General features: G+C 50.2%; 1 protein-coding gene across 1 annotated transcript; it reads right to left on the reverse strand.

The window, feature by feature from the left end:
- Positions 1-123: 123 nt before the first annotated feature.
- STRA8 (stimulated by retinoic acid 8) lies at positions 124-23808 on the reverse strand. Its single transcript, XM_049715002.1, has 9 exons — positions 23008-23808; positions 18319-18543; positions 14354-14429; positions 13618-13702; positions 10582-10791; positions 9475-9760; positions 4976-5049; positions 3209-3320; positions 124-268 (listed from the first exon to the last, which is right to left on the reverse strand). Exons 1-9 carry the CDS (start codon positions 23443-23445, stop codon positions 194-196), a joined length of 1581 nt encoding a protein of 526 aa, XP_049570959.1. The 5' UTR covers positions 23446-23808; the 3' UTR covers positions 124-193.
- Positions 23809-25701: the final 1893 nt, after the last annotated feature.

Below are 25701 nucleotides of genomic sequence, written 5' to 3' on the forward strand. Positions count from 1 at the left end.
AACCCTGAAAGACTGACACGGGGCCACACTCCTCTTAAATACTTTATAATAATCAGAAACTACAACCATCAAAATGCTTTCAGGACAGCCCACTCCAAAACGTCCTGCAAGGCTGAGGCAGGGGCAACCTGGGCTGTGAGCATTCAAACTTGGAGACTGCCCGCCCTCCTTCACCCCTCCTGCTCCCACTGCATCACAGATCTTCATCGTCAAACGTCTCCGTGCACCTCAACATTACCGTCTCATCGTCGAAGGAAAGGTCTGGTTCCTGCAAAACACAGGTAGAAGAGGATTCAACTTTATTTAAGGGCTCTGGGCCTCAGGCAGAGGAGAAGGCCCCATCATCTCAGACGTGCCCCCCTCCCTCTGTCTCTCCCCCACGTCTCTTCAGTGGTATCTTCTTCTCCAGCTTCCAGCCAGGAAGTTAAAAGCAATGGGGGGGCAGGGAGTCCATTTCTATTTCACTCCACTCAATACTCTGTGATCTCCAGAATGGCTTCTGGATTCAACAGAACTGACTTCTTTCCTCTCCTGGAGATTTCTGGGATGCCATAAGAGAGACGGGGGCAGTCTTAAAGCTTTATCCAAATACCCTCCACAGAGGATGGTGAATTACACCATTATGCACCCACCAGCTATTTCAAAAAAAAAAAAAAAGGAATGAGATCCCTCTCTATGCGTAGGATAAACTATTTTAAAAGGGCAAGGTACAGAGCAATGTGTATAGTAGGCTACCATTTGTGTTTGAAAGATTACATAAATATCTGGAGAATACCTTTGGATGGCTGTACAGAAACTGGGCATGGTAATTGCCTTCAGGGAAGGGAATGCGATAGTAAGCAAGGGACAGTGGTAGGCGAAAGACTACGTTTTCTTTGTATATCTTTTGGTAACTTTCGAACTTTAAACCATGTTCATGGGTTAGCTGTTTGGAGATAATTTTTTAAAAGAAACAGCGCTATGTCTGTTTAGCAAGGGTTTCTCAGTCCCTTAACAATGACCCCAGCCAACCTCTCTGACTCCCCATTACCTCTTCCCCTAACCGTACATTCCTGGGTTTATGTTCTTCCTACCTCTCCGCACCCCAGCAGAAAATCAGCCCTGTAATTTGTTAGCCCTGATGGTTAGGGGTTGATCCCCTTGGGCCCTGGGAAGCACCCCTAATCCAGCCAACCATCTTATGAACATGGGACCTGGTCCCCAGGGTGACGGCCAGATTGGGGGTGACTGCAGATGAAGCCTCTCCAGCTCTGGAGAGCGGCCCCCACCTGCTGTGCTCTGCTGCTGGGGGAGGGGCGCACGAGAGCCCGGGGGTCCAAGAGGGGGAAGAGCTGGTAGAAGGAAAGTCACCCAGACCCATCGTTCAGGGTGAGGATGCGGCAAAGGTTGAGAAAAGAGGGAGTCGGAGCATAGTGGTTGCCCGGAGCCCAAGCGTCCTGGGAGGGAACCACACGCTGGAGTCTCTATCACACAGAGTGCTTGAATGTCATTCCAAATGTTCTACTTCCTTAAGCCTCTGAAAACGGTGATGAGGCATTTTTAAGCTGCAGATTTGTGAAAGCACTAGTCTGTGAGAGGTGTTTGCTGGGATTGGGTGCTGCAATGTGTTGAGTAGTGTTCCCTCTAGTTCATATCCTCCTGAAACCTATTGGGAAATAGAGTCTGTGCAGATGTAAGATGAGTTAAGGATGTCAAGCCGAAATCATCTGGATCTAGGGTGTGCCCTCAACCCAAATGGCTGGTGTCCTTACAAGATGAGAGGGACGGAGAGATACACAGCAGAAGGCCATGTGAAGATGGGGGCAGTGACTGCAGTGATGCAGCTACAAGTCAGGGGATGCCGAGGATTGCTGGGAGCCACCAGGAGCTAGGAGGAGGCACGGAGGAATTCTTCCCTAGAGCTTTCAGAGAGAGCGTGGCCCTGCCAACACCTTGATTTGCCTTCTGGCCTCCAGAGCTACGAGAGAATAGATTTTTCTTGTTTTAAGCCACCAAGTTTGTGGTAATTGTAACGTCAGCCCTAGGAAACCAGTACAGGTACTAATTAAGCTTCATCCAACCACCTCCCATGAAGCTGATAGCGGGGGACAAACGGGGAAGAGAATGCAGTTGCCCTCTTTACAAACCATCTACCAAAGCCTGAGGCCTCCTGCACGAGGACACTCTTGAACAGCCTGTTCAAAATACAGATTTCTGGGGCTGCATCTCGCAACACTGGATGGGAATCTTGGGTGTGGGGACATCAGGAGTCTGCATTTCCAGTGAGCTCCCGAGGCGATTCAAGTCTGAGTACCTCTGCTTTCCATGGGTGCTCCAGCCCTGCCTGTTCTTTCTTTCCTGCCATGTGTAGAGAAAGGAAGCAGGGAAAGCAAAGACTGTCCCATCGATCCATTCTCAAGGCCTTGGCAAAGTGAACTGACTTCACTGTGTCGAGAGAAAGGGACACAGTGGTCACAGCCGGTGGCCAAGGGTTGGGAGGTGGAGAGCAAAGCGCAGGGAAGGGCCCTGGCTCCAAGTGGAGATTCAAAGTGGTCTTGGCAGAGGGAAATGAAGGGTTAGCAGGAAGAGGCCCCATGGAAAAGCTGTCCGAATTATTTGAGACATTTTCATCCCTATCACTTACCTTTTTTAATGAACAGCTATAGTTTTGCTAAATTCGTGAGAAGATCAATGGCTATGAACCTGAAAGGGCCTGTCCCCTTGGCAGCTCAGGCGTAACCCTCTACCCCCGTGGAAGCTTCCAGGAATGGACCTTCTAACCAAGACCCCCCACAGTGCATGTCCCCGTGGGCTGCACAGTCAGCTTTTTGGAAGCAGAAATTAATATCCTTCAAAAGCTGGCAGCAAATATTACCCCGGGGTCTCCAAAGATGATGAAACGGTCCGGCCTCTTAGAAAGGCGTCAAGGAGTCACACAGCATGTAGGAATGCCTGTGAAGGGCCAGGCCCCGGAGGTCTGGTCCCGGCATCAAGGGACTCCCCAGGCTCAGGTCTGCCCTGAAGAGCATCCCTCTGTCTCTCCCCTCCATTTCCCCGGACATCCTCCATTTCACAGGATACATTAGGCTGAAGTCAACCACCCGTGGAAGAACGTTTCCCCGCCGGGGTGTGAGCTGGGGGGGGCTGTAGCCGGGTCTCCCCTCCAGAGCCCTTCCCGCCCTCCGAGGGGAGGTGAGCCAAGGCCTCACTGTGCTCTGCTCCGTCCTACCTGTTTGAACTGAGTGTCAACACAGCAAAGGCCTTTAAAAAAATTGACGATCTGCAGGTAGAGCTGAAACTTGTCCTCGGGATTTTGTGGGTTGCAGACAGCCAGCACGGAACTGACAGCAGAAAGGAGGAAGAAACAGCAAACCTTTAAAATCCTAACGTTTTACCTCTGTACCCACTAAAATATTTGGATTACAGTGGGAGCCAAGCACTTTGAAGCACGCAGCCGAGCCCTCCATGGAAGGCTTGCATGGCCCCAGTTCCAACATCGTGTCTGGAACCTGCTGGGAAAGTGAGACTACAGGGAGGCAGGCCTGCATGCCTAGCTTAGTGTTCTGAGCTGCGGCCTGTGGAACAAGGAGCGAGATTTCCTCTCCTCCCAGAGTCAGGCTCGTACAGCAACGCCATACGGTTCTGCTCCCACCGGTGGTTGCCCAGGCTCGGGGGGCTCAGGGCACGATTGACATCAGCCCCTTGAGATGCCTCCGCTCAGGAGGTCTACCACGGAACACGGGCCTGGCGCAGAGGGCAGGCTGCTTTGCAGATTCCTTTCCTGCTGCTTCCTGGGACAAGGGGAGAAGCCTGCCAACAGGACCGTGAATCAGGCCTGGACAGCTGACTTCCTGCTGGAGTGAGGTCTCACGGTCAGCGTGGGAAACCCTGGCAGCAACCCCTGCCTTTTCTAGGGAAAATAGAAAAAAATTTTTTTAATTGGTTGGTTTTTGTTCCATCAGTAGAATGAGGAGTTCCAAGTACACTTTGGCCACTTTTCAACAAAATCGTCTTCACAGCCCAAGCCCAGCTCAGAAACAGGAGCGTCTGTCTCCAGCCAGTTTCAGCCAAATCAGACTCCACACACAGCTGGGAAGAGCCTGAGTCACCAGGGAAAAGCGCTTTGAGATTTTGGGCAAGTCTGGCTGGGCTGGGGGCGGTGGGGTGAGAGCAGAGGAGCAAATGCTGCCCCCTGACCTGCCAGCAGGCGGCCAGGGCTCCAGGCCGTAGCCACAGGCCTCGGGGAGAACGGACATGTTCTTTGGGATCACGAGGACATGAACGTCAGCCTCACTCCCAAGGCAGAAAAACTAAATTTTCTTGCTTCTTTCTAGCCAGCTATGCAAAGGGCCTGTGCCTTCAGGCTGTAAGACCACAGCTTTTCAAAGTAGCAAGGGAATTTCCATCCTAAACTTTCTTTCTGAGAAAACACACCTGTTTTCTTTTTTTAAAACAAGCTCCTTCTTGTTTTAACATCTCCCCAGATGCTCTTCTCACTTCAGGGCATCAGCCATCCCCTCCTCCCCTCCTTCCACATCCTTCCCATCAGCACTATGAAAAGCAGCTTCCCCCCTTGTGCGACTCAGAGCCCAGGGCACCGGGCCTGTTTCCACGTTGGCCCCGGCTCTCTGTGGCCCAGAGCCCCCCGCCCACCTCCTGGACCAGACCGACTGCTGTAACCTGCCCATGGCCACCTCACCCCGGGGAACAGTGCAGCACAAGCCACCTGGAGTTGATAACCTGGTGTGTCTCAGCCCTGGGCCACGGTGGAAGAACTGTCAGCTCTGAAGAAGCCCCAGACAACATCATCCCCAGGGCAATGGCACAATCCTAGGACCTACTTTGAATCACAGAAAAAAGTGGATTTCCAAGAACTTCCACTGAATCATGCTCCCTTCTGAGAGGCTGCAGGGGAGAGGCCCGTAAACACCCCGACAGGGGTGCCCATGCACACACACACTCATATACACACACAGTCTCACACCCCCATCTTCACCTGGAGCTAGATGTACTTGGAACCTCACTTTTGTCCAGGAAAGTTGCCACATCGAAGGCATCTTCAAAAAGGATCTGAAAGGAAGCACAAAACTTCATGTGTCAGAAATACCCCTACACTTTGACGTTTGCTCTGGGCGGCTGGGGGAGAGACGCGTAGAAAGCCTCTCTACCCCTCAGCCCCAAATGGGTGCATCTTAAAGCTGAGGCCCAAACCCCGGCTCTCTGCTTGGTGACCTTTCCAGAGGATGAGTATTAAGTTCTTGCCCACCCAGAACAAACTGCCGACCCCAGAGGTGGCTGAGAGACGGGGAAGCACCGGGGACCATGGTCTCCTCCTTTTAAAGAAAGCAGGAGCTCAGGTGCGAGATGCAACAGCCAGAGGTGAGCCTCAGTTTACACTGGAAAGGGCTCATCTACTCCTCCCGAGGGGCAGAGGCTGTCTGAGCCCAGGATCCACAATCTAGCGGTTTCATGCCAGGGCAGCTGGACAGAGGTTAAGGGGGCTCTGGGGTTAAGCTGCAGGAAAGCCGACTCCCAGCCCTGCCACTCACTAAGCTGTGACTTAATTTCCCAGATCCCAAAGGGAATCACAACAGTGCCTACCCCTAGAGATGCTGCAAGAATCAAATGTATGGGCAGCACCTGGCACAGAATAATGGCTCAAATATGCTAGCTATTATTGAATACTATGTGCTTTGTAAAAGAAACACAGGTTCATCTTGGAAATGGAAAATAGAAACAAAGTTAAAATCACTGAGAAACAGTCCCACCCAGAGATGTCCATTGTTGACATACTGATCTGTTTCCTCCGGTCATTTCCCAGGGCATATTATAGCATATATGTCCTATTTTGGAATCTTGCTATTTAGAAAGTTCTCAGTTCTGCTTTTTAAAAATTTGTTGACAAATATTAAATATTCCATGGGAACATGATATACACTTAGCATTGCAGGATTTAGTAAATATACAGGATATGCTTGGTTAAATTTGAATTTTACATAAAGAATGAATAATTTTTTGGCATACAAATGTCCCAAGTATTGCATGGACACTCTTATATGAAAATTTTAACTAGCTGTGCTTTTTACCCCTTCTATATGGGAGTCAAGAGGGCATTCTCTGATCCTAGTTGGCAGGTTCTAGCAGGTTCCCCAGGGTCTCCTCCCCTCTTACCTGGGGACACATTGCTCTTTGTCTGGGGGCCTTCTGTCTGCCCTTCATGTCTTTTTTTTTTTAAAGCTTTTTTTTTTGATGTGGATCATTTTTAAAGTCTTTATTGAATTTGTTACAATATTGCTTCTGTTTTATGTTTTGGTTTTTTGGTGGCAGGGCATGTGGGATCTTAGTTCCCCAACCAGGGATTGAATCCGACCCACTGCATTGGAAGGCGAAGTCTTAACCACTGGACTGCCAGGGAAGTTCCCCACTTCATGTCTTCTTACAATTCACTTTCCCGGAACTGAATTCCCTGGGACTCTGGAATTGTGAATTGTACTCCTGGCTTTCTAGACATTTTCTGGTGTCCTTCTTTTTGATACCCCTTTGGTCACCTCAAAGAGGATTTGGGAAGGGGTCACTGAAAGGCCTGGGCTCCTGTGTCCATCAGCACAGAAGCCCATTGTCTCCGTGTTCCTTCCCAGCAGGCCTGAGGCAGGGATGCAGGACCTAAATTCCTTCCCTCAAATCAATCAGCCCATCACAATCACAGGCCACACACCATCCTCACCTGTGCAAACCCCTCTCACAAGCCAGCTCTTGGGGGCAGCATGGCCAGGCTCTGAGGTCCTTCTGGGGCACCCAGCACACTTACGGGGCCGCACCTCTCAGAAGTGATCCCGAGTCCAGGGGTTGGCCCCAAACGCAACTGTTCCACAGCAAAACCTCTCAGGTGGACCAGGAGCTGCAGAGGTTTCACTGCAACTAATTTAGAAGCCACAGCAGGAGTAACTGGCTCTGTACCTACCCTGGGCATAACTGTCATCTGTTCCACTCACCTTGTCACTCAGCCCTGGGCTGGCCCAAGCCTGGGGATGGCAATGCAGTCAGAGCCCTGCTCTGGGCATGGCTAAGAGACTCTGCTGCCAGCTTCCCTCAACACCGAAGAATGTGAGCCCTTAGCCCTTCCTGAAAAAGCCCAGACAAGCTGCTTCCGTGATTTGGAGACATTGGATTCTGAAGTTTTCTCTTTGGGTCTGCTCCTCCTTGAGGAAAGGTTTGTGCTGCAAACACGTGTGCAGTCAGCTTACAGTTTGACAGAATTTTCATGCATTTGACATACGTTTTCTTTTGCCTTCTTTGTTGTGGGACCCCAGGGCCAGGCACTTTGAGGCTACAAAGACATCTATCCTGGCTGATGCTTGCCTTGGGTTGAGGTCTTTTGGGGCTGGTTGTCTGGCCCTGCTTTGGCCATTATGGAGGAGAGCTCACATTCTCTCATGGTGGACCCAACATTTCGTGGATAGTCAGATCAGAAACCATAGTCCAGTGGAGTGGTGAATGGGGGGTGGGGACGGGGCATGGGTGGTAGCGGTTGACTGTGGCACATCTGCCCTGTGAATTCCCTCGACTAACACCCGCAGTCATCAGTCACCTGGGGTGCTTGTTCAAAATGAGATTCTGAGCCACCCCCTTGGGGACTCGGATTCAGTGGGTCTGGGGTACTAGCCAGGCACCTGTCTTTTTTTTTTAAAGATTTATTCATTTGGCTGCCTTGGGTCTTAGTTGAGGCATGTGGGATCTTTTTTTTTTTTAAAGCTTTATTTATTTATTTATTTATTTATTTTAATTTAATTTATTTATTTAGCGGTACGCGGGCCTCTCACTGTTGTGGCCTCTCCCGTTCCGGAGCACAGGCTCCGGACGCGCAGGCTCAGCGGCCATGGCTCACGGGCCCAGCCGCTCCGCGGCATGTGGGATCTTCCCGGACCGGGGCATGAACCCGTGTCCCCTGCATCGGCAGGCGGACTCTTAACCACTGCGCCACCAGAAAAGCCCTGGGATCTTTAGTTGAGGCATGTTGGATCTAGTTCCCTGACCAGGGATAGAACCCGGGCCCGCTGCCTTGGGAGCACAGAGTCTTAGCTTCTGGACCACCAGGGAAGTCCCCAGGCACCTGCCTTTTAACTAAACTCCACTTGAGAAGCATCAGGGGAGATCAAGGAGGGCAGAGCATAAACAGGTGACCAAAGGGCAGAGACTTGAAAAACTCTGTGATGAAGGATACAATGCTTGAAGCAGGAACTATGTGCCCTGGACAAGTCCTGCCACATGCTAGGCCTTGTCTGTGAACTGGAAAGACTGGACAAGGTGACCACTGCTCTCCAGGCCTGGGCCCTGGTGGCTGGGAAGCCTCCCAGAGAATGGGGCCTCCAGGGCTGGCCCCCAGCATCAGAGGCACTTGGAGGAGGTTCTCTGGCTCTAAGACTCCCCAGAGAGACACTGGACGTCCCCTCCAAGGGACCACCCGCGGAGGAGTATTTGGAAAGTCAGGGCAAAGCAGGGGTGGGGTCCATGGAAGCTAAATGTCCCGCAAAGCACTAGACAGACGCGGAGAGCAAAGAACTGCCCTCCCCGTTAGACAAGGGAGGGCAGATGCAGCCGCAGGTGGTAGCAGCAGCCTTCTGAGGCTGTCCTAACTCTGGAAGAGCAGCTGAGGGGCCCAGTTTGAGCTCAGAGCTGAGCTGACCGTTAACCTAACGCCACCCAGCGCTCTGCATGTCTCACCATGGCTGTTCTTGCTGCTTGAACGCCGAGAAGCACATCTATGGCAGAGGTGTGATTGCCTCCTCTGCGTTCCGCAATGCTCTTTGGGGTGGGAGCTGACCTGCTCTCAGGGATTGGGCCTGATTGATCCTATCTCGATTACTCATTGGCTCAGTAATCTGGCAATCTGGCCAATTCCGGCCAATGAGAGGGCAGGAGAGGTATGGTGCAAATTTCTGGGAAAGTTCTTCCTTGACCCTTAAGAAAGAGGGGCAGGGAATCTTTTCTCCTACCTGGTGTAGAAAAGGAATAACAACTTGATTGCTACCAGCTGCCATTCCACAGTCACCACACGGGGTGGGGGAAGTGGGGTGGGGAGGGAAGGTGAAATGCCGGCCTTGAGACGAGGCAGAGCAGGCAGACGGGAAGAGCCGAGTCGGCGGCGACGACGCAGGGAGACGAAGCGGAAGTCCTCCTGCCTCGGGCCCTCCCTGGGTGTGCCGAGTACATTTCCTCTTGGCTTAAACAACGAGTAACTTGAAGCCGAAAGAATCCTAGTGCGTACAACCTTCTAAACCTTCTTTTCTGTAATCCCCATGGAAAGGCCAGGAAAGTAGCAGGGGAAAAATAACTGTGGTTCTGTTGTTGCGTATATAATGTCGGGAAAATCAGAAACTTACCGCGCGCGCCAGAATCCAGACAGCACCTCCAAGTTACTGTCTGACCCGGGCAGCTCCCTGGCATCTCCAGGCAAAGGTGATGCCCACCCTCCACCCCACCCGTCGGTCCGCTCACCTCCTCAGGGGTGGAGAAGAGCGAGCAGCTGGCCCCCTGGCTTTCCACTCCGCTGTCCTTCACGCTGCCCTCGGCACAGGCCGGCTCCTGACAGGCCCCCGCGAAGCCCAGGAGGCCGCTGTGCTTCTGCGCCCAGGCGTGCTGGAGGCTGGCCTTCCTCTCCTCGGAGAGGGTCTGCCACAGATGGGAGATGGCCGCAGACATGATGGGGAGGGTCACCTCCTGCGAGGAGACGATCCCGTTCTCGGTCAGAAGGTCCATCGTCTGCTTGTAAAAGTTGAGGTACCTGCAACAGAAAGGTCAGCAACTCCCGGACCTGAAGCCGGTGGCCCGGGGTCCCGCCCAGGCCGGCTCCTCGGGATCCCGTGGTGGCGGGGAGAGGGGAAGCGAGCACAGTACACAGGTCTTGCCCGCGCTGTGCTTCACCAGGGACTCAGCCTCACTGGCCGCAGCCTGCCCAGCCACTTGCAGAGTAGAAGCTATCTGGGGGGCCATGGGCGACTTAGCTTTGTGTTTTGGGGGGTCCCTCCCCAAGTCCTCCCAGCGCCCCCTGTGAAGCTCTCTGCCGGACAAAAGAGAGGACGGGAGGCAGGGCAGGCTCAGCTCTCCCCCCAGGGAAAACTGCTTCAAGTTTAGAGCCCAGACTTGTGCAGATATGATATGACCTCGCTTTAATTTGGAAGCTGTGGAGCGAGCCTCCTTCTACTGGGCCCGCCCCTCCCACATGGATGCGGAGGGCCTCAGGTTTGTGGAGGAGCGGTGAGGGACAGGGGAATCTGAGCCATCCATCCACTGCCTTTCTTACTCCAAGATTAATTAGTAAGGTTGCTGAAGCAGACCTGTGGTGTGTGTGCAGCAGTGGGGGTGGCTTTAGCTCTCATATCCCACCCACAGGCCCCCCAAAGTCACCCCAAATAAAGTCAGTCTAAGGAAACAGTTAACGTGCTATGCAGATGTGGCTTCAGGACTATTTCTCTGGCTCCTCTAACAACCTCATCCCTGAGCCCCCGCCACGTGGAAATCCTGGAGCTTCCATGACTCGGGGCCTGCAGGACGCCCCAGGTGGAGCACCTGTCCCCCTCCCCACAGGGGCCCAGCTCTTCACACCGTTCAAATTCCAAGAGGTCTGGCAGCAAGGTGACCGAGGAGTTGAAGAGCTCCGCGTTTTTCTCCTCTGCCTTCTCCTCCTCTGCCTCGTCGTCCTCCTCTTCCTCGTCATCGTCCTCCTCCTCTTCTTCCTCCTCAACCTCCTTCCCGACTGCCTCGATTGGGCGCCAGCTGTCGGAACCTTTCTGATGAACTGTATTTAATATCAGACTGGGGAGGAAATGGAAACAAGGTAATCCCTCATGAACATCAAGACTGAAATTCTTGACACAATTTTAGCATATACAGACTAAAGAAAAAAAACCTATATGATCATCTTGACAGGTGCAGAAAAGCGTTAGCAAAATTCAGCGTCCATTCATGATGAAACTAGGAATAGAAGGGAATTTCCTCAGCCTAATAAAAGGCATTTACAAAAAACCTACAGCTAACATCATATTTAACAGTAAAAGACTGTTTCTCTGCTAAGATCAGGAATAAGACAAGGATGTCCTCTCTTACCACTTCTATTCAAAATTGTGCTGGAGATTACAGCCTGTCCAATAAGGTGAACCAAAGAAATAAAAGGTGTACAGATTGGAAAGAAGAAATAAAACTGTCCTTATTTGCAGACAATGTGATTATCTATGTAGAAGATCCCAAAGAATCTACAACTATGTGACCAGAACTAAGGAAGCAAGGTTGCAGAATATAAGGTCAGTATACAAAAACCAATAGTATTTCTATAGACTAGCAATGAATAATTGGAAATTGAAATTTTAAAAAGTACCATTTACAATAGCACAAAAACCCATGGTTAAATACTTCGGTTTAAACTAAAAGCTCCATCTAGAAAAGAAAACAATGAATAAGTTGGGCTTCATAAGGTTTTTAATTCTGCTCTTCAGAAGACAGTTTTGAGACTGAAACAACATGACATAATTTGGAAAACCAGGACTTGTACCCAGAATCTCTTTATACTGATAGGAATAATCCCCAAGGTATCAGATTGAGTTAAAAAGCAAGTGTGCCAGAAGAAAACATAGGAGAAGTCTCAACCCCTCTTTCTCTCTCTCTAATCTCAGAGGGGAGGAAGCCTTTCTATTCACCCAACATCAGGTGCCATTACAGATGGACAGAGTAGACTTCATTTTTGCATGGACAAAAGAAAAAACAAACATTGAAAGCAAAATGGAAAACAACCAACCAAGGTACAATTGTTTGGAATCCATATACTAGAAAGAGGGCTAATTTCTTATGATACATAAAGCCCTTCTACCACTAAATAAGAAAAAGACCACCAACCCAACAGGAAAATGGGCAAAGAATAGGTTAAAAGAAGCTCCCAGGAAAGGAAATACAAATGATCCTGAACAAAGACACTTATTATATTATTAAAATGTAATAATTATAAAATGTAATTAATCTATTCCTCTGCTGGTACCACAGTTTTAATTATTGTAGGCTTATAATAATTCTAGTGAAAAAATCCTCCCTAATTAATATGATTCTGAAAGAAATTTAGTCATCCTCATGTGGATAAGTGATACAAGTATTAATAAGATTTTAGTATGTGATAGTGGTCGTATGTTAAATCAGGAAGGAGAGGATGGCTTATGTAATAAATGTGGTGGGATCAGTAGCTAACATCTGCCTCAGAGATCATCTCCCAGGTTGATTTCCAGGTGGGGCTAGTCTGATTTGTAAAACGTGGCCACAAACACCCTGCCATGTACACTCAACACACACACACACACACACACACACACACACACACACACACACACACACACACACACACACACACACACACACACACACACACACACACACACACACACACACACACACCACTCTTGCTTCCGCCCCCCGACGACCAAAGCAGTGCAGAGTGTGATTATAGGTGATCGTGTCCTTCTAATACTTTTCTGTATTCTCATGTTGTCTACAATGTGAATTTAATTTAATTTAATAATCTATCATTTCCCCCTGATTATTTCCCTTAGGATATAATAATACACATTTATTGTTTTAAAAAATGGGAAAATACAGAAAAGCACGGAGAAGAAAATAAAATTCATCAGTAGTAACCCCACCAAAAAAAGAGGAAACAACATCACTTCACCTCGGCAGGCTCTCAGGAGGTTCTGACAGTAAGTAGTTCGCAGTCCCCTTTTCAGAGTGAGTAGAATTGTTTATACACGTACTCCTGTGCCTCCTGAGAGGCCAGCCTGAATGTACCCTGTGCTGGGCACACCCTGGGGCCACCAGAGGTGATGAGGGCCCAGCCGTTGTCCCTAAAGTCCAGGCCGCTCTCGAAGCAGCTGTGCAGGATGGTGGTACAGGGCCTGGGTCATCCTTTGAGAGCACAGCAAAGACTAAGTCTACAAAGTACACATCAAAAAGTGCGAGAGTTAAATGTTCAAAATGAGATCATAAAAGTACGAGAAAGACATTGTTCGAATCAGCCTCTCTTGTCTGACTGTGACATTATAAAGGAGGTTCCCCTTTCAGCATCTGTGACACCTGAGTGTACTACTTTTCCTTTCCTCTCTGAAGTTCAGTTTGGTTTTTCTTAGGTTCCTATGAAGCTTGGAAAGTAGGCAGAGATTTGGATTTTCATTATTTTCATATATATCCTCAATAAAGCCATTAGGTGAGTTTCTTTAAAAGCTATAACACGATATGAACACTATGATCTCATTTCTCTACAAAATAATGTGCAAAATGAAAAAACCTAGGATATTCTTTAAGATTAACATTGATTTTCTTTTAGTGGTGAGATAATATGTATTTTAATTTTCTTTTTTGGGCATTTCTGTCTTTTTGACATTTTCTGTTAATAAGTAGGATTTTCATAATCGGGAAAAAATCCAATGCGTGTGATTCGAATAAAATAGAAAAGAAATCTCTCCAGCACAAGGCTGTTCTAAACAGGTAAGCAGCACCTCTTCCTCGGTTCTGTGTTCTGGAGGGGAAAGGTGGGCTGTGGAGCTGTAGCAGCACTGTGGCAGTAGAACAGCAGATTCTAGGTCTCCTGATGCTTGGGTGTCTTACCTGGGATTTCTAGAGTGCATGCTGGCATATTCTTCCTTGACCTCCTCTAAGCTGTTTACATTCCCATCCTCCAGGTTGAAGGAGTCTATGAGGGAAGTTGAAGTCAAGGGTCACACATGATAGTTGGGACTTTGTCCAGTCTCTCCTGCCTTTCTGGCCTGGGTGGACCATGGGTGGTCGCTGAGCCCACCCCGGTTCAGTGTTAGGGAGTCAAGAGCCCAGTTTCACATCTCCTTTTAGGTGTGCGGGGAGAGCACTAGAACAGGGGAAGAGTTTCTTGAACTGGACTTTCTCAGTCAAGACATGGAAAGTATCCCTTTCAGAATTCGGCTTTCACTAGCTTATGAAACCCAAATTCCCAGCCAGCCATGTCTCCCAGCCTGAGTGCAAGGAAGGGAGACAGCTTCTGCCCTTTGCTTTTGAGTTGGACAGGCCCCAGTCCACTCCTCTGGCCTCTCTGACCTGAGGAGGTCAGGCACCCTTCAACAGCACCTAGGAAGGAGCTCATCATGCTCCCACAGCCCGCTGACGTCTGTCTGTCCTGCCAGACGCTAAGCTCCCTGAGGACAGGGGCATGGATCTCACCGTACCCCTGGCCCAGGTGCAGTGCCTGACACACAGTAGGCTCTCAATAAATATATGTTCACTTGGCTTAACCCAATCTCCTTGTTTTCAATAGAAAAACAAGCCAGCCCTTCCCTGGGAGGTAGAGGAGTGGCAGGTAGGGATCTCTTACCTTTCAGCTTCAGCAGAGTATCCAAGGTTTGTTCCAGCTCCTGAATACGATTCTTCGCCTTATTCAAAACCTGCCACTGAGGACAGAGACAGACAGTGCGGAAAAGCCAGGCTCCCACCACAGAGAAGGTTTTGCGGACACAGGAGCCCCTTTCCTGGCCTGAGGCCACCCTCCCTCGGGGGCAAAGCCCCAGTCCTTGACGCTGTCGACAGAAAAGGTAGGAAGTTTGTTCTGATCCACAGAAGGCATGACATTTACTTTGTATTCTGGAAATGGTTCTCACAGAAATATCAAAGTATTTGGAAACAATTAAGCTGAGCTCAGCAGACAACTAGGGTTGCACACTGCTATATACACTACATGAAGTCGGCGTGAGCTCGGCAGACAACTAGGGTTGCACACTACTATATACGCTACGTGAAGTCAGCGTGAGCTCGGCAGACAACTAGGGTTGCACACTACTATATACGCTACGTGAAGTCGGCGTGGACGGTGACGGCACAGGTTGCCTGATGGTTAGAGCTCCAGGCGGCACGAAGGCCAATTAACTTCTGCTCGCTTGTCCCAGTGTGCGACCAGCAGGTTAACATTAAACGTGCTAATATTGTTTGTTTGCTAAATGCGTACCCTCTAGTTGATCTAAACATTTATCAAGTGCTCTGTCAACTTGAACTGTGAATTTCCTATTCTGCAAGAGTAGAATCACAAGCATTTCTGCCTCCCTCCCTCCCTCCCTTCTTTCCTTTTGTACTGTATGTAATATTACTACAGTCAAAATGGTAACCGCAAGATTATTCAAAAATGAGAAATGCTAAATGTTGTTTATTATGCAGACACCCGATGCCTGTCAGGAGTCCCACACCTTCATCCGGAATGTATGAGGGCAAAGCTGTTTGCTTAGCCCGGGGACACAGAGTAAACAAGACAGCCCTGCTTTCAGGCCGCTGACATTCTAACAGGGAAGATGAGCATGGAAACAACCACTCAACGCACAAAACACGTAACAACTGCGTGTAACACGCTCTAGAATTCAGTAAGCACCGCAAAGCGCTGTGGGAACGCACGGCAGCGGGAGGAGGAACCCATCTAACTGGAGGGCTCGATGGAGCCGGGCTTCCGGGCAGCTGAGCTCAGCTGAGCCCCAGAGTATGCATGGACTCTGAAGTGCTGGGGGACACAGGCCTCGCTCAGGGAGCTGCGGAAAGAAAGGAAATGGGGAGGCGGTGGGAGAGGACGCCGCAGCAGCCAGGGGCCCACAGCCCAGGGGCTGCCATTGTAGACTCCCGCTGCCCTGGCTGGTGCACAAGAAGACTTGAGGAACCTCAAAGCACAGCGCTCTGAAGACCCAAAAGACAGCGACAGGAGAACACAGTGGACACAGGATCTCCTTTAGAGCAGGGGCCACCTGCTGTTTTACACTATCTGCTGCCCCTGTCCCACCCCGGCTTCAGGATTATACCATTGGGTCAGCAAGGACTCTGTCCCCTCTTCGGACACTAGGGGCTGACAGGTGGCGTGAACCTCAGGCTTGTTCTCAGGGTGAGGCGAGGACTTTCTAGTCCTCTGGTCCAGGCTGGTCACCTGTGTCCGCACAGCCGGGCCACCCCACGCTCACCTCGCAGTCTCACTACGTCAACTGGACCAGCACAGAGCTAGGTAAGCCGGGTGCAATTCATTGAAATTCTGTTTCTAGAATGGTTTTGGCAGGCTGATTTTCTTAGGACCTTTGTCTGGGTTGAATTGTGTTCCCCTAAAAAAGATATGTTGAGGTCCTAACCCCCAGACTTGTGAGTGTGACCTTATTTGGAAATAGGGGCTTTCTACAGGTAATCAAGTTAAAAAGACATCATTAGGGTGGGCCCTAATCCAGTATGACCGGTGTCCTTATAAAAAGGGGAAATTTGAATGCAGAGACAGACACACACACAGGGAAGACAATATGAAGACACAGGGAGAAGACGGCCATGTAACTGGAGCGATGGCTCTGTAAGCCAGGGAACGCCAAGGATTGCCAGCAAATGCCAGAAGCCAGAAGAGGCAAGGAAGTCTTCTCCCCTAGAACCGTCAGAGGGAGCACGGCCCTGTGGACACCTTGATTTTGGACTTCTAGAGGCCAGACCTCTGAGACAATACATTTCTGTTGTTTTAAGCCACCTGGTGTGTGGTATTTTGTTCTGGCAGCCACAGACAACTAGGAACACCTCGCTACCACGCATACGTGCAGCTCACTCTTGTAGAACAAATCCTTTCTCCATGGACATCACAAATGCAAAATTCAGGGTTGTCCCTCCAGCACGAAAGAGAAAGAAGGAGAGGACAGAAAACATCTGATCTCCAGACCGCCCTCTGGCTGTGCCATTCCAGGCAAACTGTCTAACTTTCTGGAGCCTCAGTGATACTAAGTGATACTCCTAAGTGATACTAACGTTCTAAACCACATATGACCGTGCTATGTTTTTCATGCTACTATATTGCAGAACTCCACAGCAGGCCTCAGGAAGCCATGACTGTTGTCCCTGTTTAACAGGTGTGTTAACTGAAGCTTAGCGAGTAACCTGCCTCACGTGCACCGAGGCCAGTTAACATCCAGGCTCTCAACCACCATGTCGTGAGGTGTGAGTTTTAGGGGCTGCAAAGGGTTTTCCTCTAGATTCACTTCCACTCCTTACTGCCAGCCCTGAGTACCTGTTCTTTCTTCAGCTGTGCTGCAGGCTGTGCAAACTTCTTCACTGGCCAATGACAGGGACTTTGGGGTTTTCGTCACCCAGGGGACACAGAGCAGAGCTGTGCTGGACAAGCTCTTTGCTGAGAGGCCCAGATGTGGACTCTCTCTCCCCACCCTCACCTGAGTCCCGAGCCCCTGCGCCTGGCTCAGCCAGGGAGTAGCCCTCCCCATACCTCTCCCGCTACAACCCAGAGCCTTCCAGAGGAGCACGTGGGACCTCTGTGGATATTCTTCCAGCCCCAGTTGGAGCCCTGCACAAGGGCGCTCTGGGCGCCTTCCTGTAATTTCCACAGAGGCCCTGGCCCTGTGCCCACTGAGGGGCTCTTCTGTGTGCCTGCCCTCAGCAAGGCTCCGGTGCCAGCTCTGGAGGCAGGATGCTCCCACCCGTCAAATGGTCCCTCTCCATAAGTGCAGCTCTGCTGAAAGCACCAGCCCAGAGGGAAACCCATTGTCTGGAAGCAGTTGCAGGGCATCGGGCTGGTCCAGAGAGATGGACGAGGAAAGAAGGCCAGGTCTGGAGCCCGAAACCAGGCCTCCTCCTGGATCTGCCACCAACCAGCTGACAGGTCCTGTCTGGACTCCAGTTCCCTCCTCTTTTAAAAGAGGGTGGAGGGACTTGAGGCTGTCGGGGACCTCTCCCCTGTCGGAGACCTCCTAAATGCTTCCTGCAGTGATACCCACTCCATTCTCCCACCACCACCCAAACCCACCCGAACCTTCTGTGCTCCACCAGAGGCACTGATCAGCAATGAAAAAGCTGCATAAGGAGAAAGGCAAAATTAAGATCAGGAAAAGATAAATGCCTACCTGGAGAGCCCTGTCGCCTAGGGAAGGACCTGGTTGATGCATGAAAACTGAGAGGCACACACGGGCATGTACTGGGGGGTGTGCTTTGGGGTACGTGTGTGTGCTTGGGCTGAGGACATAGGGTCTGGGCAGCTGCTAGAGGCTCACCACTGCCCGTGAGAGGGATGGGCATTGCAGTCACTGGCTCACCGGGCCTCTCGGGCCGTCACTTCCCCTCCAAGGCCAGGCTTGTCTGCAGCAGGTAGGTAAGGCCCGGCTCTCAGGCTTTACCCACATGCAGCAGCAGACAGAGTGCCATGAGGGGTCCGCAGCTGACCGCTGACCCACCCAGGCCGCAGCCCTCGGGGGCGGGAGCTCCAGGCCAGTCCCCATCTCAGCTCCATAGTCCCTCCATGCGTGGGACCTTTTCCTCCCTATCCTAAGGTCCCCGTACCTTTGAGGCTGTGAGATCAGAGTGGGAGTAAACGGTCTTCCTGAGGCTGTTGAAGAGCCCTGCCAGGGTGGCTCGGTGGCGGGCCTGGGACAGGCGTCTGCGGGCCACCCGCGGCTCGACCTTCTGCAGCTGTGCCAGGGACCAGGGCATTGCTCTGCCGCTGGGGTTATTGTCTTCTCCAGAGGTCTCCATGAGAAGCTGCAACGTACCAGGCTTTGTTTGGCCCTAAATAATAAAGATACAACATTAAAGAAAAAGGAAAGTGGATTGAAGCAGAAAGAAAGGGAAACAACTCCCAAGTAAAAGGTCCCAAACCAATGAGTCTAATCGATGACAGATACACAATAAATAACAGATGATACAAAATCTGTTATTGAAGCTCGACTCCTAAAACACAAGGTGCTCATATCTGACTTACAGTTGAAGGGCACAGCTGCTTTACACCAGGAAGTTTCCAGGACCTTGCAGGTACTCACCAGACACTTGTTAATTGACCACAGTGGCCAAGGAGAGCAAGCCATACCCTGAGATCGCATTCTTTACAGTCTGTCAGAGGTGGAACAAGTATGTGTCCCACCCTTTGAGGTCTTTCCTACTGTGAGAAGGCACCCCTCTTTGAGTTGGGAAGTAGTTACACAGGTGTATGTAGTATATGAAAAGAATCCATCAAGGTGTATTCTTTAGATTCGTGAACTTTTCCGCATGTATACTGTACCTAAAAAAGAAGAGAACGCACTCTTCTACATGTGAAAGCAAAAAGGTACGTGACGGCAGAGAATTGGAAGCTGGGTTGCCTTGAACTGCTTCCAGCGGGTTCTGAAAATGATCATTATGTTGTCCTTGGTCACATCTAACTTTACAAATCAGGAGCCCTTCTCTAAGATAGGCGGTTCTAAGGCTGATAATGTAACGATTTTAATAAAAGACTGAGCCATGGATGGCTCTGCCAGCAATTTGAACAGGGGGCTGCATTGTCATCACCTCTATACTCGCAGGAGGTACTCAGCACTGGGGTTTGAGTGAATTAGGATGGGAGTTCTCCGTGGGGTCCACTCTCCCCTGAGCACAGTTCTGCTGGGCAGAGACAATGCATGACCGGTTTTGATGTATGTCAGCCACCTGGCGAGACTGATGAAAATACACACGCCCAGGCCCTGCCTCAGAAACACTGGATGTGCATCTCCCGGGGTGGCCCAGGTGTCTGTGTAGGTGACACGCTGCCCAGATGATTCTGATGCTTTCCCGGTTGAGCCACCACTGGGGCACAGACAAGCAGCCCCTCTCTCAAAGCACCTCAGCTGACAGCAGCTGGGAGCAAAATCTCCTTCGAAGAGGGAATATCAGGGAAGGAGGTGGAAGAAAGCTTTCTCACTAAGTTCTAGGGGGAGAACTGGCCACAGAGACCACGAACCCAATGAAGTAATGTGGGATTTTAAAATGTCTTTTAGGTCAGACAGCAAGTCTCCTGTCACCAATGTGGTCTTCACTAGGGTGTCCACTTTGCCTCGGTCTGCTTCTCAGAACAGTGGTGGGAAGATGGTAAGTAGGTGCCCTTTTTGTTGCCTGTGCTGGTCGCTTTCGGCTCCTGTAACATTCATTCCCAGGAGTTATGCCATCGGTGTGGGGAGGACAGCCACAGAATCACAAAGGCCCATCCAGCCCGAGGGCTAGGTTACATCAGAGGCCACACTTTTATAGTCTCGCATTTCCAGACATCAACAAATCTTTAATAGGGAGCAAAGTAAAACAGTGAAGGTTTTGAACTACCTACAGAAAAACAAGAAACTTTTGAACCAAAGAACATAGGTCTTCTTTACCTGTTTAAATTAAAGAGAAATGCATGTGCGTGGACACCAGGGAATTTAGGTCGACAAATGGAGGAAAAAATACCAGGATCCTCCCAGCATCTCAAATTCTCTAGTAGTCTCGGAACATGAATACCAAAGGCCTTTGGGCTTGTGGGGCGTCTGGAGCTCTCCCAGTGCCCATGCTGATAATTTGGGTTTCCTCCCAGGCTTCTACCCAAACACATTCCTCAGGAAATATCTGGATGGCTATGGGGACTGCTGAGTCACTGAATAAGGGTGCAGCCCTCTGCCTCTCCCATAGCCGGCAGACACTCCTGTTACTTGCTGCCTCTGAGGGCAGCCTTCTCTGCCTGCCGCTGGGGTGAGGATGGTACCAGAGCATCTGCCCAGCTGCCGGGTGCTGTGGCCTCCATCTCAGCCTCCCTGCCTCGGGCGCCCCAGGTCAGGAGCTGGGAGATGGGAACACCGCAGTAAAAGATGGGAGATGATCCTTCCATTCTGCTTTCAGTGGGGAATCAAGCCAAGGATCTAATCAAGATGTTAACCTTCATTAGACCTTGTGCAATTTTAAATATCCTAGTCCTAGATGCTCCATCGTGCTCTCCACTAGGGATGCTTTGGTATGATCCCCCAAAGCCATTCTTTCCAAGTTATCTTTATTGACTTGCACTGTGGACCCAGCAGGAGCTTAGGTGGATATTTTTCAGACAGAGCCTCTTGTTACAATAATACGGTTGGATCTGTCCCATCTGCATCTGTGATCTGTGTGAAGGGGTGCTCGCCCAGGACAAGTACCACAGAAGTCATGTTCTTGGATGCGGGAGGGGAGGGCAGGACCCTCCTCCGCCTTCTTGCAAGCTTGGCTCTTTTGCTAGGAATGGGGGAATTAACGGTAAAAATGAGATCAATAAGTGATCTTTTATTTCAAAACAGAACAAAACAAGAACAAACCTTTTCTCCTAAAGGTCCTACGCAGATACAAAGTGTGTTAAGGAAACTGTCCCCAGCAGTAGACGTTACTGCCCTGCCCACCAACCCCTATTCTATGGCCCATTCTCTTTCCTCCTACCGAGAATGCCTCCCTGCCCCCAGTTTCTACCTCTCTAGAGTCAGCTTGTCCTTCAGTTCCCAGTTTAAGTCCCAATTTCTCTGAGAAGTTTTTCAGCCCCAGTCCACACAGATTTCTCATTTCAATCTTGTTTTGCCAACAAATCGGTACGATCCTTCATCAGGATCCATGTATCCAGCATCTAAAGTGTCCTTCCTGGGGTGCATCAGAATAGGAGTAAGACAGGATAGCCTTAAGAGAAAACACTGGGGGCAGGAAATAATAGCGAGTTCAACCCTGACCCAAAAGGCCTCTCTGGATCCTAAGCATTTACAGTCTCATGAATTCAGCTCTTGACAAGGTTCACAGTGAGAAGCACATATTTGAGAAGCTGAAAAAGAAAAAGCCTTTGAAGGTGATCCTGGCCCATTGCCATGTGAGACAGGTGGGGAGGGATTCTACAGGGGCAAGAACCTGGGTATCCTATTCTGGCTCAGGAAACGGGGCATGTTTGGAGGGTGAGTGAATTTCCGGGCATCTGAAAGGTTTAAGAATTGGGGGAACTCAGTATGGGGATAGTAGGTGGAAGGAAGCTAGTCCTACAAATCCATGGTGGGTAGGATGATGCAGGGATGCTCCCAGAGATGGTACCCGGCCAATGAGATGAACCAGTGTGGGAAAAGGCAGGATGGATTATAGATTGGCTCAAGACCTGGGTTATAACTCTTTGTTAACCAGCAATGTGACTTTTTATGAGCCAAGAAACCTGAAATCTTAATTTCTTTATCTGGATAAAGGAGGTGAAAAAGTCCTTAACTAGATTATAGTTTAAACTTTCCACCCCTGGAAGGTCATTGTCACAATTCTGTGACTATCTGGAACAAGGGCAAGTAGCACAAGCCACTCATTTTCCAACAGAAGTGGAGGAAGGAGCATACAACAGCATGGGACGCTGCATGTGAAGGAATTCTGGGGACTGCAGCTCCGTAAACAAATGTTTACTGGGCACTTTATGCAAAGCCCATTCATTCTGAGGGAAACTGGGGCCAAAAATAATATTAGGCATTTCAGAATGGCCATAACTCTGATATCTTTTCCTTTCTAAAAACTTTTTACTGTGCTCAGTTCTGTTCATTAGATCAGCCTGCTAAGCGTAACCTTCAGTCTCACAAAGTTAGAAGACAGCTTCATCGATGCATTCTTCTAAAAAGGCATTTTGTGAAGGTTCATACTATCATGCCATAATTTTTATCAACTCTCATGTATAAAGCAAAGTATACTTTCACTACCAAAGACTTTCCAATTAAAACACCACTTAGTACCCATTTAGGGCTGACATTTTTTAAAACTCCCTAGGCTGAACTTTCAAAAACTATGACTTCACCCTCTCCAAGGTTCAGAGTAACTTTCAATCTTTTTTTTTTTTTTTTTTGCGGTACGCGGGCCTCTCACTGTTGTGGCCTCTCCCGTTGCGGAGCACAGGCTCCGGACGCGCAGGCTCAGCGGCCATGGCTCACGGGCCCAGCCGCTCCGTGGCATGCGGGATGTTCCCGGACCGGGGCACGAACCCGTGTCCCCTGCATCGGCAGGCGGACTCTCAACCACTGCGCCACCAGGGAAGCCCTCAATCATTTTTAAGTATCACTCTGCAAAACATATGAGTGTGATCCAGTCTCATTAGCAAACCCTAAGCAAACGCATACAAGATACTGGATAACGTTTTGCAACCCACCAGCAGCTTCCTTTGGTTCCCTATGCTTATTAGATCATGTAAAAAGAAAATCCAAAATCAGTCTCAGAAATATGTAGGGTGTCAAGATGACATGTACATACGCTCCTATTAAAGTCTGGACCCAGACCTAAATGTTCACCTGTTTGGATCCAGGGTCTCGAATCAATTGCATGTACATAAACACCCACAAGGACAAGTGCACCTTTATGGAGGAGCCAGCCGGCTGGCGAGGTGAGAAGGTCAGCCCCTACCCTCCACAGCGTTGAGTCGACTCTCACCCTCGGAGGCAGATGGGCACCCAGGCACACGACGTCCCCACTCCCGGAACACGCGGGCCGCCAGAAGGCTTGACAGCGGTGGCAGCGGTCACCGGCCTCGCGTGCCAACCAGAGTGGTGACCGTGTCTCCACCCGGGCCAGACAGACCCAGCAACTCGGCACAGGTGCAGGGACCAATCGCAGTGTGTCTCTGGGCTCACAGCCAATGGGGACGCGCGGTGGCCAGCCAATGAGGGTGCAGGCAGTGGAACAGTGTAACATTTTGTCTGAAGGCTACACAAGAAGGCGGGGAGAGAGGGGTAGGGGCGGGGCTGAACTTCTCACCTTTGCCCGATGGCTCCTTTCCAAGCGGAGGCCCAAGGGGCAGGGAGGGGATACCTCTGTCACCTCAGGTGCCCCAAACGGCTTGTATGTGCCCACAGAGAACTGAACGGATGTCCTCCGACTGGGTCTGCTCACCTGACCTGGAGCCCCAGTATCTTCATCCCTCAGACGGGGCTCTGACACCTGCCTTACGGGGTTATCCTGAGACTTATAGAAGAGGAGGTCAATAAAGGGTCTAGAGCAGAGGCTCCCTGTCTCAGGGGAAAAGATGAGAGCATGCAGGCGTGAGGAAATAGACGCGTAAAAGGGGGAACCCGGGAATGATGTTTTAAACTAGGGAAGAAGAAATGGGGGTGGGGCTTAAGAGGGGCTGGGCAGAAGAGGCCTTTAAAAGGGGGGATCAAAATAGCAAGAAGAAAAGAGAAAAGGTGCTGACTCTTTGAGACAAGAGGAAACATATTCCTCCAGCTTAGGGAAAAAAATTCATTTTACCCCAAATATAGATAGACTCATGTGTCTAGGATTTTTTTTTTTAACATCTTTATTGGAGTATAATTGCTTTACGATGGTGTGTTAGTTTCTGCTGTATAACAAAGTGAATCAGTCATACATGTACATATGTCCCCATATCTCTTCCCTCTTAGGTTTCTTTTTGCTTGAATTCTTGCACCCCTGAACGTTTCAGGATGTGGTGTTCCCATGCCTTCAGTTTTACCCTAGGAAGCAGCAGCCAGGCCAGGTGCCCCTTGCTGCTCTCTGACCTGGAGCAAGCTGCTTCACCCCGGGGCAAGGGTGAACCTGAGGTCACACAGACTCGCTGAAGCAACCTGGGCCTGGTGGCGCTCAAATTGGGGTTCTGATCCAGGATGCACCTCAAAGTGGCCGTGAGGATCACAAATGAGTTCTACCTAAAGCAGACAAATAGGGCGCCTGGCCCGCGGCGGACACTCCTGAAATTCAACTTCGGGTCTTTGTGGAACATTAAATTAAACGTTGTGTTATGTAGAAAGAAACTGCCACACGGAAAGCGCCCAGTAGGAGCAAATTCTCCTTCTCCCTTTCAAGGTGAATGTAAAATGTTCATTTTAAAATCAAATTCAGCCTAGGTTGAGGCCCTGTCCCTGCTGGCTGTCCATGACCCAGGGTCACGGAGGGTCCCTGAGGAATGGCTTTTCTCCCCTCCCCCACTCCCTGGTTTCTCTTCCCTGGGAGCAGAGGGCATTCAGGAGTCTGTGTACCTCTGTCTTGGAGAGCCTTACGTTTGCACCGAGAGGGCACACAGAGGTCCAGGAACCAACCTGCCTGGCCTTCATCTAGTCATCCCCTCCCCCCATCAACTACCAACCCACACTCATCTGCCTCACTGGATGAGGCCCACTGGGGAGCAGATCTGCACCCAGAAGAAATGCAGTCCTGGGGTGGGATGTTGCTAAGAGGGTTCCTTACCTGCCGCAGCCTGATTTCTTTATAGAAAATGAAGATCTCTGGTCCACTTAAGTCAACCTTCCCCGCAGCTGTGAGGCAGGAGGCTCTGCTCATGAACCCTGGGACCTCTGGGTGGTCTCTCACCAGCTTTGAATACAATCAGAGTTCTCCATGGCAACAGCCAAGGACACCCCATCACCTTCTGACCCTGACCCCTCCCTCCCAGTACCAGAGATCCTGCCCTGTACATGCCTCCTCAAGGTAACATAGATCCTGCCCCCAATGCCAGCCCCCTAAGTAGCATAGATTCTGCCCTGAAATACCTCTGCCCTTCACCAGTCTGACAGCACTTCCTCCCCTCAGATCCAGCTCCACACCTGTCCCAATGGGGAGCTAACATTCTTGCATTAATGCCAACCCAGTATGGCCACCTGTGTTCTGTGTCCTCGGCCTTAACTTTCTGGTTGGAGAAACAGCCTTTTTCACTTGTTCTCCATTGTTGGGGATGATGTATTTAAGATCATTTAAAAATAAAAATGGAGGAACTGTGGTTCAGGCGTATCCAATGGAGCCGGGTGGCCATTGTGGATGTGGTTTCAGACACATTCTTGCATCAACTCCTGAATTTTCTGAACTATCTCAAACTCAAGGACATCATCAGCTGTTTTCAAAACAATATCTGCTAGCAGCTGCCAGTTGCAACCTTATGGTCTCAGGGTCTCCCCTTATAGCTATGCAACCATTTTGGGCCCCAACCAATCCGTGCTT

Source organism: Orcinus orca, chromosome 9 (genome assembly GCF_937001465.1).
Source record: "Orcinus orca chromosome 9, mOrcOrc1.1, whole genome shotgun sequence".
Taxonomy (NCBI): Eukaryota; Metazoa; Chordata; class Mammalia; order Artiodactyla; family Delphinidae; genus Orcinus; species Orcinus orca.